Genomic DNA, 13382 nt, shown 5'->3' with positions numbered 1-13382 from the left:
AGTATGTTTATATACATTAGCATCATTCAATACAATCAATCATCATCATCATCATTTAAAGAACATACATGTGTCCACATCAATCATCATCATCAATAAGAAGAACACACATGTACCCACATCATTCCAAAACAAATCAATCAACATCATACAATTCTCTACAAATCATCACATCGTAATGTTTTCAAAACAACATCTTTTATTGTCACGTCTCATCATATATGTCAACAATACATCATCCAATCAAACAAATCGTCACCTGATTAATATTTCAACATAGCATGTATTTGACACATCTCATCACATATATGTACAATACATCATTCATCAAGAAATAAAATCATATTTAAAAATGATTGGATTCACACCTCATTTCATCATTTAAACACGTAGGCTATCTCATAAGATTCATCGTGCTCGAAACGGCACTAAAAACGGACCTACGGTTCGAAAGTTACACATCATTTAACTTTTCAAGAAAACAACTATCGCTACAGCACGCGGCGCAACCAAGGCTCGCGGCGCGACCTGAACCACACAAACGCGTTCGCGGCGCCAACTCATGGACGCGGCGCGATGCGAGAAAACAAGTACGCCTTCGCGGCGCCAACACAGGTACGCGGCGCGACCTGTGCGTATCACAAATTCCTGGCATTCTACCCACCTGTTCGCGGCGCCACCCCTGTGCACGTGGCGCGAACCGGCGATTTCAGAAACCCCAACCTGCAGAAAACAGCATTCAACACATCCCACACTCGCCCAAATCATATCAATACGAACCTAGGGAAAATAGAATGCACAAACAACACGAAAAATACCTTATAACACATCAATTGCACATCAATTGAGATCATAACAACATAGATAACACGGATTCAATTATAGAATCAACATCACACAATTGGGATAAATCCCTAAATCTATCATATAATCCAATTGACTCAACAACATCCCTAATCAATATTATTATCTAAGAACACGATAATAGATGATAACCGGAGAGTCCCCCCTTACCTTAGCCAAGAGTGCTTAATCTTTGGTCTCTCCCTCTTTAGCTCTCCTTCGGTTCTTCGTGTTCCCCAAAGCCTCTATTATGCTTTTCACGTTCCTCTTCTTTTTCCCAAATTCTAAAATGTTTTATGAAAATGACATTTTAATTAGTAAAGGGCTTTACTAACCCAGCACCCCCTCTTTACTAACACCACACTTGGCCCAATAGCCTATCTCGTAATTCTTCCCAAATAATTCCACAATATACCGAATAATTCCAAATAATAATTTAATTTCCAATTAAATTAAAATTAGAAAATATGGGGTGTTACAGCACGGGCCCTACCCCGCTGCTGCCTACGTATCCTTTTCAAGAATCAGAGTTACCGTAGCTCGGCTCAAGATTTTCTGTTTGTTTTTGTGTTTTTTAGTTGGGCGGAGGTAACGTTCGCGCTCTTGCATAAGGGGACAGCTTACGATGCGATCGAGCGGAAATAACAATGCCCTTAAGAAAGAGAGAAGAGAAAGAATTTGAGTGTTTCGAGGAGATCCCTTAAGCAAGAGAAGCTCGGGTTACTCTTTGGTTGGTATTTTTTAGATTGGGAACTTCTTCTCGAGTGATTCCCTTAAGCAAGGGAGACTCAAGATTCCGTTCCCTATTTATTGCTTTTCAACCTTTATTAATGTTTTTTTAAGTGTTTTCTTGGTATTTTTTAAAGGGATTTTATTTTGAATATTTATTACGTGTTTTAGAATTCGAAATAAAAAGAAATGAAATGGGGAGAGACTAGCCTAATTTCTAAACCTAGTGTTATTGTTATGTACAAGGGAAATTCTAAGTCTAATGTTAACATGGTGACTAAATTCTAAAAGAAGCATGCAAACGATATCAACAAAATGGGCCAAAAATATGGCCAAAATCAATGTAAACACAAACATATAAAATTTAGCACAAAAGCATATAAGACACAAATCAAAATTAAGTGCAAAAAATAACCTAAAAAATACTACTATTTTTATGAGCCTTTTTTATGAGAAAATTCTAAGACTAAAATTAATCCTAAAATCACCTAAAGAAAATCATGATTTTTATTGTTTTATCAAAAGAAATTTAATAACCAAAAGACTATGTCAATACCTAAATTCTATGTGATCGGGGGGTGTAAATTGAAGCAAGGAGTATGCTAAGTAATTCAGGCGCAGGGGGCTAATGTTGGCCCATCAGAGTTTTTTGTTATTCAGCACATCAAAAAAGTAACATGGGCCAAGGGGCGCAGTAAATCGGTGTAGGCCCAAGGAGTTTCAGTCCAGTTTCCATTCACATTTTTTTATCAGATTTTCGTTCTTCCATTTTAATAATTGACTTAAAAATAAAATAAAAAATAAAACAAAAAGAGTTGAAACGGTGGCGTTTAGGTCTTGAGTTATGACCATTGAGCTTCAGTTCAACCTCGCTTCCTCACTCTCGTTCTATCCCTTCCCTCTCCCTATGCGATTTCCGGCGAACCTCTACGCCGTAGACCACCGCCTCTACCCTTCTAATCACCGAAACCTACACTACACCATTTTTGACTTTAGGCAACGGAATAATAGACCGCGGCTTAAAAACCGTAGCCAGAAAGGCAATAGACCGCGGTTTTTTACATGTTGACAAGTTTTTAGATTTTTGAAAAAAACCGTAGCCTATTCACTTTCAGCTACAGTTTAGAAAACGTGGGCGTAAGTTAACCGCCGCCTATTCTACATAGACTGTAGTCTTTTAGTTGTTGATATTTCTAACCACATGCTATAACCGTGGCCTATTCTTTTTCAACTACTAAACGTCGTCTATGCCTAACGACTTGTCAACTAAAACTATATTTTACACTTTTTTTATTATTTTATTAATTAGCATATATTTGTTGTCCTTCTCCTTTTTATTTTATTAATTTAATAACTAATAAATGTTTGAATTTGTTTTTATTGATTTAAAAAAGAAATATATTATTAAATAAATTTTTAATTTATAATATTTTATAAAATTATTAGAAAAATAAAATAAAATATTTTTCTACAAATAAATATAAATATTAGAATAAAAAATTAGAAAAAATATATTATGTAATATATACAAACTATATTTTGTGTTATAGATAAAAGAACATAAATAAATAAACTTATATTTTTTTAGTGTCCCAAATATTTTTATTTAACATTTATTATATTTAATATTTATATGCTATTTAATTATAACGTAAAATAGTAAACTATACTTTTTAAATAAAAACTATATAAATGTCATGATAGATACATCTTTTTGGTTACAACTTACAAGTGATAGGTATATTTGTAAAATTGTAACCTTGCATTTATTTTTATGAATGAAATATTTCATGAAAATTTTAATTCTGAGATGCTGTAATAGTTAAGTACGTAATTATAGCAACTTAAATACTGAGATGGTATATTTTAACAATGCATTTATTTTTTATTAATAAATACTTTTATATTAAGAATATTATATTAATAGTTGCATGGAAAGCAAATTACATATTTCCTATTTAAAAAGAAGTGTTCTTAGAATTTTCTCTATTCGATTTATGAATAAATGATAAATGAATAATTATTTAATAAATTTAGAAAAAAAAGTAAAAAATATAAATGTAAATGGTTTCTTTGTCTCTCTCGCTTTCTCATTGAACCCTAGCCGTATTCGTCTTCCTCTTCCTCGAGCGCCTCCATCATTCCAGCCATTTTCTACTAAGTACCCACTTCATCTACTCCGCCCCTTTCGTGTACGACAACAATCTCATCACCATCCCTTTCATTTTCTGGATTCGATCCCCTTCCTGTTCTTGCCTCCATCATTGAGTGGGTGCCTCACAATCACAATAAACTCATATCTTCTCTCTGTCTTCAGCGGAACAAAAATCGATATCACTCAAGCTTGATTCACCATTGTTCAAGGTATTCTCCTTTCATTTTTCTTTTTAACTAACCCTTAAAATATCTTAATTTCGTTTTTATGACTCAACCTGTATCAATGAACTTGCAGTTCAACTTAGAGAGGAAGTAATTGCTCTGTCTTGCATTTTCTTGAGGTTTCTTGAATTTTCATGTAAGTAGTACTTATTTTATTTCCTAGATAAGAAATTGAAATCTTGTAGATGTGGTTATGTGTTTTGATTCTATCTGTGTGGAGTTATGAGGTTTGTGATTTTAAATTTCATTTGTCAATTATTTGGTTCACAAAATTTTCTTCAACCCTTGTTAAGGTTTATTTTGTGCAAGGAGAATTTATTTTCTCTTAACTTTAAATAAGGTAGAAATGGTGGTTAAAATTAAGTGTTAATTCTTCATATTTTGAACACCTTAAACACCTAAGAATTGTTTAATTTTAAAATTTTCTTATTTCCTTTTAAGTAGTAAGTGTCTATTGTTGGATCTTAGTACTGCTCCTTGAAACCGTCTACTAATGACGGGCAGCAGAGCCATGTAAGAAAATTAAAAAGCATCTTTATATAGGTGAGGAATAGGTTCATTTCAAATGGCCATGTCTTGAATTTCCTTGCTCCCTGCACATAACTCAGTGGCTAAAATTGTATCATCTCAAATAGTAATTTTTGGTTGCAACCAAACTGTTGAGAGATTTGATCATATTTAATTAATGATTTTGGTTGAATTATCTCACATGGTAAATTTTGAACTTTAATTCCAGCATTGAGGTGGTACATGGAGAAATTACTCATTCTATTATGTTGTCAATGTGACATTTGAATCAACTGTGAATGGTGCATCTACCAGTAACCATACAAACACTAGTGGCTTATCAATGATTTCCAAATATTACAACACACATAACTAATAATTAAATGGAAGCAAAAGATAATTTATAATTGTGTTATATATTTATTGAAATAAATTTGATAGTTTCCAATTTCAATATAATTGTTTTTGTAATTACATGTTATAAATAAAGACTTCAAATTACTGAAGGCATCTGTACTTAATTAGTTTAAAAAACCGGAGATGAACAAGACTCTCACTATCAGAACCAAGAACTTCATGACAAACAAGCTCCTCAAGAATTTTTTTTGGGTTATATTGTAGTCTTGTAGCTTTCTAGTTGTCTTTTGTAAAACTTTTATATGTAGAAATTGAGTACTAACAGTGACTAATTGGTTTATCATTTTATAGGGTAAAAAGAATTAATGTTTTATTTACATACTAGAGATTCTATTACATTTATATTATTTTATGAGGTTGTTATAGGTTTGGGTAATTATTAATATTATCCCAATAACAATCAGTTTTCCTCATGTCTTTTATTCCAGTCCCAACGTATCGATAAGACAAATGACAAAACATTCAATGATATGTTCTTTGATAGAGGAGTTTACCAGAAGCAGTTTCCAAATTCCAATTGAACAGTCTTTGAGTCCATATTAGCTTTAAGGTTTAAGGTGAGAACACGGACGGCGGTGAGAAATAGTGAAGAGACGAGAGTGGCATCAGAATGCTCTATAGGGTTTCACTATTTTTTTAATTTATACTAGTCAGAGACCCGTGCGGTCCGCACGGGTGATAGAATTAATGTTTTATTTACATACTAGAGATTCTATAGAGCATTCTGATGCCACTCTCGTCTCTTCACTATTTCTCACCGCCGTCCGTGTTCTCACCGCCGTCCACCGTTCTCACCGCCGTCCACCGTTCTCGTCACGGTTTGAATTCTCATTTCGTCCAACTTTCTCATCACAGTTCTCCGTTTTCACATCTTCATTTTCACTGAAAACTTGCTCGTAGGAACCCTAATCTATTATGTCGAATTGCAGGTAGGAGATTTGAATTAGGTCAGTTGAAATCGTGTTGACATTGCCATTGTTGTTCAAAAACTAGTTTTTATGCTTCCTTTAGATATAATTTAGAGTAGATTTGGTTTCATGAACTTGTTACAGAGGAATAACTGAGCATGGAAAAGTAACCTTGCTCTCATATGTTATTGATTTGGTTCATGAACTGAGCTTATGAAAGATTTATATTTGTTTAGTATAAGTTTTTTTCTTTGTCATGGACAGGTTTTATTTCTAGAACTAAGGAAAATTGAAAAACTTGAAGAAGAAAATATGCTTGAAGTAAATTGGTTGATGGAATTACCGAGGGAGGTGATGGTGTGTATGTTTATTTTGGTTTCCAAGAACAGAGAGATCAATGCAACAACAGAAGAGCATGTTCAGCTCTATGTGAAACCTGATTTGGTTTCTTGTAATAAGTTTATTAAGGCGTTGTTGAGCTAATGAACACCAATGGAGTTTTAGAGTTTAAACCTTAAAGCTAATATGGACTCAAAGACTGTTCAATTGGAATTTGGAAACTGCTTCTGGTAAACTCCTCTATCAAAGAACATATCATTGAATGTTCTGTCATTTGTCTTATCGATACGTTGGGACTGGAATAAAAGACATGAGGAAAACTGATTGTTATTGGGATAATATTAATAATTACCCAAACCTATAACAACCTCATAACTGAATTTAACTAACTTCACTCACTGAGTTGGGCTGAGTCAACAAACTGAGTCAAACCTAACCGAATCCGAACCTGTCAATAACTAACTCCGACCCTGACTCCAGACCAAGCTCTATCCGAACCTCACTCTCTCTGCAACTTATATAAACTACCTCCCTCCATAATTCAAACCACTACGCCATTCTTCTCCCTCTACCTTCACTTCAACCTCCACATTTTCTCTCTGCTTCTCTCAATCTCCTTCCATTCTCTCTGGATTCAATCATCCCTAACCATACACTACACGCTCAATCCACCATTGAAGGAGCTTAATCTTTGAAGCTCCGTTCAATGGAGCTAAACCTCACATCATCTCCAAAAATCCTATCAACATCTCTGCCTCACAAGAACAACATCGCAGCGAGCTCACACCGTCTCAATTTCACCTCAAGACCGCTTTCAGCGACAACACAAGATTCACACAAAAAAACCAAAATAGAAGAAGAAGAGTAGAAAGTGAACGAAAAAGAGAAGAACAGAGTCCTTACCTGGATTTCGCGGTGGTCGGGAATCTCCGTCACCGCACCGGAGCTCAGGCCGCCTGAACAGGTTCTTTTTATACGCTTCAAACTCGTATACTTTCTTCTATGATTGATATAGAATCTTGCTTGCTTCAATTTCGTATAATCACGCTTGAATCCGGGAGTACCAATACCTAGGGTTTCCAATTTTTACCTTTTGATCCCGACCCCTGAAGGAGAATCCCGGAAATCTGAGTTCGTATTCGCGTTTAGGCTTAGAATTGAAGTAGGGTTCGTGTCTAGGTTTCGGTGATTAGAAGGGTAGAGGCGGTGGTCCACGATGTAGAGGTTCGCCCGAAATCGCATAGGGAGAGGGAAGGATAGAACGAGAGCGAGGAAGCGAGGTAGAACTGAAGCTCAAAGGTCATTACTCAAGACCTAAACGCCACCGTTTCAACTCTTTTTGTTTTATTTTTATATTTTTGTCAATTATTAAAATGAAAGAACGAAAATCTGATAAAAAAAATGTGAATGGAAACTGGACTGAAACTCCTTGGGCCTACACCGATTTACTGCGCATACACCCCCTTGGCCCATGTTACTTTTTTGATGTGCTGAATAACAAAAAACTCTGATGGGCCAACATTAGCCCCCTGCGCCTGAGTTGAAGCAAGGAGTATGCTAAGTAATTCAGGCGCAGGGGGCTAATGTTGGCCCATCAGAGTTTTTTGTTATTCAGCACATCAAAAAAGTAACATGGGCCAAGGGGGTGTATGCGCAGTAAATCAGTGTAGGCCCAAGGAGTTTCAGTCCAGTTTCCATTCACATTTTTTTTATCAGATTTTCGTTCTTCCATTTTAATAATTGACTTAAAAATAAAATAAAAAATAAAACAAAAAGAGTTGAAACGGTGGCGTTTAGGTCTTGAGTTATGACCATTGAGCTTCAGTTCAACCTCGCTTCCTCTCGTTCTATCCCTTCCCTCTCCCTATGCGATTTCCGGCGAACCTCTACGCCGTAGACCACCGCCTCTACCCTTCTAATCACCGAAACCTAGACACGAACCTACTTCAATTCTAAGCCTAAACGCGAATACGAACTCAAATTTCCGGTCAGGCACGGGATCAGAAGGTAAAAATTGGAAACCCTAGGTATCGGTACTCCCGGATTCAAGCGTGATTATACGAAATTGAAGCAAGCAAGATCCTATATCAATCATAGAAGCAAGGATACGAGTTTGAAGCGTATAAAAAGAACCTGTTCAGGCGGCCTGAGCTCCCGGTGCGGTGGCGGAGATTCCCGACCACCGCGAAATCCAGGTAAGGACTCTGTTCTTCTCTTTTTCGTTCACGTTCTACTCTTCTTCTATTTTGGTTTTTTCTGTGAATCTTGTGTTGTCGTTGAAAGCGGTCTTGAAGTGAAATTGGGAGGGTGTGAGGGGTCGGAGTTAGTTATTGACAGGCTCGGATTCGGTTAGGTTTGACTCAGTTTGTTGACTCAGCCCAACTCAGTGAGTGAAGTTAATTAAATTCAGTTATGAGGTTGTTATAGGTTTGGGTGATTCTGGTAGTTATGTGTTAGAAGGTAGTTACAGGTTTTTTGGTTAGGATTCTGTTTGGAAATTGTGAGGGTTAGGAGCTAAATGAAAGTCAAGTAAATCAGTTGTTTTCTTTTTGTTTTGACAGTTAGAAACAATTAGGAAAATGTTGGTTGTAGAATTCTGTTTTTGTGGTTGAGTATTAGTAACTGATTCTGTTATGTTAGTTATTTTTGTTTGATAACTGTTAGTTACATTGGGAAATGAAAGTTAGTTAGGTTTGTAACTGAAAGTATTTTCCTGAATTTCTTGTTAACTGCAAAACTGAATTATTAGTTAAGAACATGTATGATAAGCTGCCCTGGTTTGATGGTTGGACACTGATGTTGTTTGGTTTGCTTTTAACTATCTTCTATAGAAAAATTAATTAAAAATTGAAACTGTACCCATACCATATGTAAATACGGTGTTGGACACCTAAAATAGTGTCCACATAACATTTCTCTAATAGTATGATATGATTTCCTTGTTGTATTTAGTTCTGCTGTTTTTCTGTAAAAAAAAATTCGAGTACCGAAATTTTCAAATATATATAATATAATAACCTAACTGTGCTGAAATCTGAAAGCTGAGTCGGTATGTGTCTATATTTCTTGTTCTTCAGAGTTTGTCACAGAGAGAAGAGAATGAACAAAGGTGGACCAGGCGGCAGTGGGCCCACTACGGCAGCGGCTGCAGCTGCGGCTCAGAAGCAGAAGACATTGTTGCAGAGAGTGGAAGGTGATATTGCCAACATTGTTGACAATTTCAGCCAACTTGTCAATGTTGCCAGGGTATGTATATATCTTCACCCTGCTTTCAATTGTCTCCTACTAATAACTGTCTTTCAGTACTTTTTCTATTTTCTTTTTTTGTAATTGCCATTTTTTACCGCATCTTCAAGTGGAAGAAAGTATGAACAGTGAGTTGCCACATGCATGTGGTTAGCTTATTGGTATATAATTCTTCCAAAATTTAATTAGTATGGAAAATGTTTTTGTTTGTGCACTTGAGTCCCATTTTGATACTGCATAGTTTTTGTTTATTTGATAAGTGATGATCCATGTACTGTGTGATTGCATCTTGCAATGGTATTGATGATATCCAAATATTCTGGAATTCCATTGATGTGTTGGCTTGGCTATTGGAATTGGGATTTTTTCTTAGGAAAAAGCTAACATGTGCCCTAAGGGCATAATAAGCTATTTGTAGAAATATTTTCTTGGAACACGTGCATTTAATGTGTTGAAACTTTAAATATGACTTTATTAAATTTAATTACATTTAACTTTTTCTAATTATAGTATCTTTAACATGTAGCATGATCCTTTTTCTTATATCTGAAACCCAATGATGGTCTTTGGAACAGGGCATATTTTGAGTCCCATTTAGAAGTAATGTTTTGCTATCTGCATGTATTTCTTGTAATTATACTAAATGTATGCAACTATGTATTAACAATACATTGTCCTTGAATATATATGGGATTAGTCTGAGCTTTCAATTGTATGTGTTGTGGACATGCTGAATAAAATCAGGGGAACGATTCAAGAATGAAAAAAGTGAGTGAGAGAGGACAATAAGGATGAGAGACTGATTTGTCTTGTAGAATCGATTATGCGGAAAAAAGCACATAAAATTCATTTGTTAACTGTTCTTATTCATTGAGAGCCTGATACAATAAGATACAGCCTGAGATAGCAAAAGACATCATGATGTAGTCACCTATGCAATAATCGATCTTAAAATAATTTGGGAGATGCCATCTGCGTTGAGGGTATGTTATGATTTAACATTTTCAGGCATTTGTTTACCACTGACCTTACACATGTATAATTGAAGGTTGGAATGGAGTTTAAGGATAAAGATAAACATGGTCTATTGAGAATGCCAATGTCAGGATTTATTATATGAGTTGTCTTTATGTTGGAAAAGTAAAATAATGTTGGTTTCATCAATATTGTCAAGTTTGTGATCAGTAAATGTCCCTGAGTGTATCAAGTTAAAAGAGTCAGACTTGTTTGTCATCACGTCTCTTATATTGTTTTCAGGAATTAAACAGATATTAACATGTTTGCCTCTAATTTATTGCTAATAGCATCTTGTTCTTAATTTTTGTTACTCCGAGGAAATGGTGTCTGTAGTCTTTTCAAATTGACAAGTTCTTTCTTTTTGTCAAACACGAGTAATTGTTTGGATTTCTTGACATGCTAAAGTAGATGTGCATAAAGTTGAGCTGTTACTTGTTAACTTCTTAAACAAGTTTGTACTCTTGTAGGTAAATGATCCACCTGTTAGGAATTCACAAGAGGCTTTTATGATGGAAATGCGAGCTGCTAGGATGGTAAGACCACATCTCTATTAATTCTTAAGCTTCTCTGCAAGTATCACTCTTCTCTTTCCAATTATTGGTCGAGAGAGAAGGTGTATTCGAATCACTCTTCTCTTCTCTGTCGAACCAAACAGACCTCAAAAGTTATTGAAACATTTTCTCTTTGCTGAGTTTTTTTATCGGTGAATGACACAGGTCCAAGCTGCTGACTCTCTACTTAAATTGGTGTCAGAGCTGAAGCAGACTGCAATATTTTCAGGATTTGCTTCTCTTAATGACCATGTAGAACAAAGAAAGGTTGAGTTTAACCAACTGGCAGAAAAAACAGACCACACACTGTCTAGGATTGGAGAGGAAGCTGCAGCTAGCCTTAAAGAACTCGAATCCCATTATTCTTCTTCTGCGCAAAAGACTATTCAAGATATACAACAACCATAATTGACACAATGGTTATAGTTGTCACTGTCTGACGATGAGGTTTTAGGATCAAGTTGTGGAATCAGATTTTTGCAAATATAAGACAAGGCTGCCTACAACATATTTTCAGTGTGATTTGCAATAGAGTTAAAATTTATATATTTTCCATGTTTGTAGTTCATTATATGGAAATGTTATTCCGTTATATCGAAAATGGAAAGCAACCTAGCCTTAGACATTCTAAATACATGAATATTGATTGTAGTTATGCACTCATATTTGTGAATTTGTGAATATGTGAACATGTTTGCTTTAAGATTAAAATAACTAATAAAATATACACTTGTCAATATGTTTGTGAATTTGGTACTACTATAGTGACACGCTCTTCTTACATATCTAACTGAAACAAAACATGCACTAAGTGGGGTGACATTTAAGTCATTTCATGGTTCTTGTGTTAAATGATTGGCAAAATACTGTTTTTTTTTCTTTCCTTAAGTTTACTTCCAGACTTTGCCTTAGACTTGGATTTGAACCAAATACATGCTGGTCACTTAATAGTTAGTTTATCACTTAGCCATTTTCCCTTTTGTAAGTATTAAAAGTTAGTTTATCACTTGGCCATTTTCCCTTTTGTAATTAAGTTTACTGATTAAATATATATTAATTATCTCTTTTTCTTGGTTTGGACATGATGATTTTGATGCTCTATCAATTTTCTCTAGTGCATCTGTTTTTTTTTAACATATCATATAAACATAAGAAACAAAAGAGAAAAATCAGTCCTTTCAATTTGGATGGCCCCTTCATTCTAATTGCATTCTAAACCATTGAACTTCATATCTCTTTCTACCATATATCTATCTTCAAGAAAAAAAAAAAACACAAGAGTGCTATTAAAGACACATCAACTTCTTCCTCTTTATCAGGGACGAATCTAGACAATATATATTGATGGGCTAAAAATAAATAAAAAAATTCTAAATTAAATATATTAAAAATAAGAATTAATATTATTTATAGTATATTTATAATGAAAATTGTTTATCAAATATGAGGTATTAGCAAAAATATTAAAGTGAAAGAGAAACTTGAAAGGTGATGGCAGTGTTTCAAAATTTGAACTGCACCGGCCAGTCAAATTTGGAATATTGGAAGAATTCAGGTTGTTAATAATAGACTAGAAAGGATAAAAGAATAAATGAAAGAAAAAAAATCAAATAGTTATTCATCAAAGTTTCCATTTATCCAATGACCAGAATTCAACGAGGATCTATCGCTCAAAAACAGAGGACAAAAATGCATTTTTTTACATTAAACTTTCGCGGAGCTCATTCAAACGTTATTCAAACAATTTTGCAATAGAGAATAAAAACTTTGTTTTCGTCTCAGCGGGTATTTAAGAAAATGAAATATTAATAAGATTTTTTATTTGAATTCTATTAAAATTCAAATAAAAAATCCTATTAATAGAAAGCCTTTTATTTTAATATTATCCTTCATCGGTCTGATTTGATTGTTAAATCAGATAAGCCGTTACATTAGTGAGAGCCTACCAGACCAATCAAAATTAGTAAAAATCGACAAATCGACAAATTTAAAAAATCGACGGATAAAATCGACAGATAAACTATAAAATTAAAATATAAGTAGAGTTTGTTCATAACTTATTTGGAACAACTTTTTCTGCTTGAAATTAAATTTATTAGACGCTGCACTTATTTTATTATTTAGTTTATGTTTTAATTAGACTTTGTTCAAAAATTATTTTAATTTACATTTTATATTATTTTGTTGTGTGTGATGATTATGTTTAGAATTTGAATTTAAAGAATGTATTTGTAAAATTATGATATTTTAAAATTTGTTAGGTGTTCTGATTTTTGTAGAGATCGAGTTATATGGTTTGATTGATTTAATACTATAGAATTTGTCTATAGATACCGATTTATTCAATTGAATTATTCAATTTAATTATGAGGACCAACCACTAATCTAATAATTCATTCAATAAATGAGTGATTCGTCCTCATAAATTTGATGACCGGTTCAATTT

The 13382-nt window shown here is 34.1% G+C and overlaps 1 protein-coding gene across 3 annotated transcripts; it reads left to right on the top strand.

The window, feature by feature from the left end:
• The first annotated feature begins 3627 nt into the window (after positions 1-3627).
• LOC131642541 (mediator of RNA polymerase II transcription subunit 22a-like) lies at positions 3628-11673 on the top strand. Of its 3 annotated transcripts, XM_058912778.1 has the most exons (5): positions 3630-3936; positions 4025-4087; positions 9200-9368; positions 10853-10918; positions 11102-11673. In XM_058912778.1, the coding sequence occupies exons 3-5, from the start codon at positions 9222-9224 to the stop codon at positions 11342-11344; spliced, it is 456 nt and encodes a 151-aa protein (XP_058768761.1). In that variant the 5' UTR covers positions 3630-3936; positions 4025-4087; positions 9200-9221; the 3' UTR covers positions 11345-11673. The 3 variants fall into 3 exon arrangements, with proteins under 3 accessions (XP_058768765.1, XP_058768761.1, XP_058768764.1); XM_058912782.1 differs by lacking the exon at positions 4025-4087 and having other exon boundaries at positions 3628-3936; XM_058912781.1 differs by lacking the exons at positions 3630-3936; positions 4025-4087 and adding an exon at positions 7951-8317.
• Positions 11674-13382: the final 1709 nt, after the last annotated feature.

Source organism: Vicia villosa, unplaced genomic scaffold, assembly GCF_029867415.1.
Source record: "Vicia villosa cultivar HV-30 ecotype Madison, WI unplaced genomic scaffold, Vvil1.0 ctg.005243F_1_1, whole genome shotgun sequence".
Lineage (NCBI taxonomy): Eukaryota > Viridiplantae > Streptophyta > Magnoliopsida > Fabales > Fabaceae > Vicia > Vicia villosa.
The sequence above is the reverse complement of the archived record's forward strand: the minus strand, read 5'-3'. Positions and strand labels throughout refer to the sequence as shown.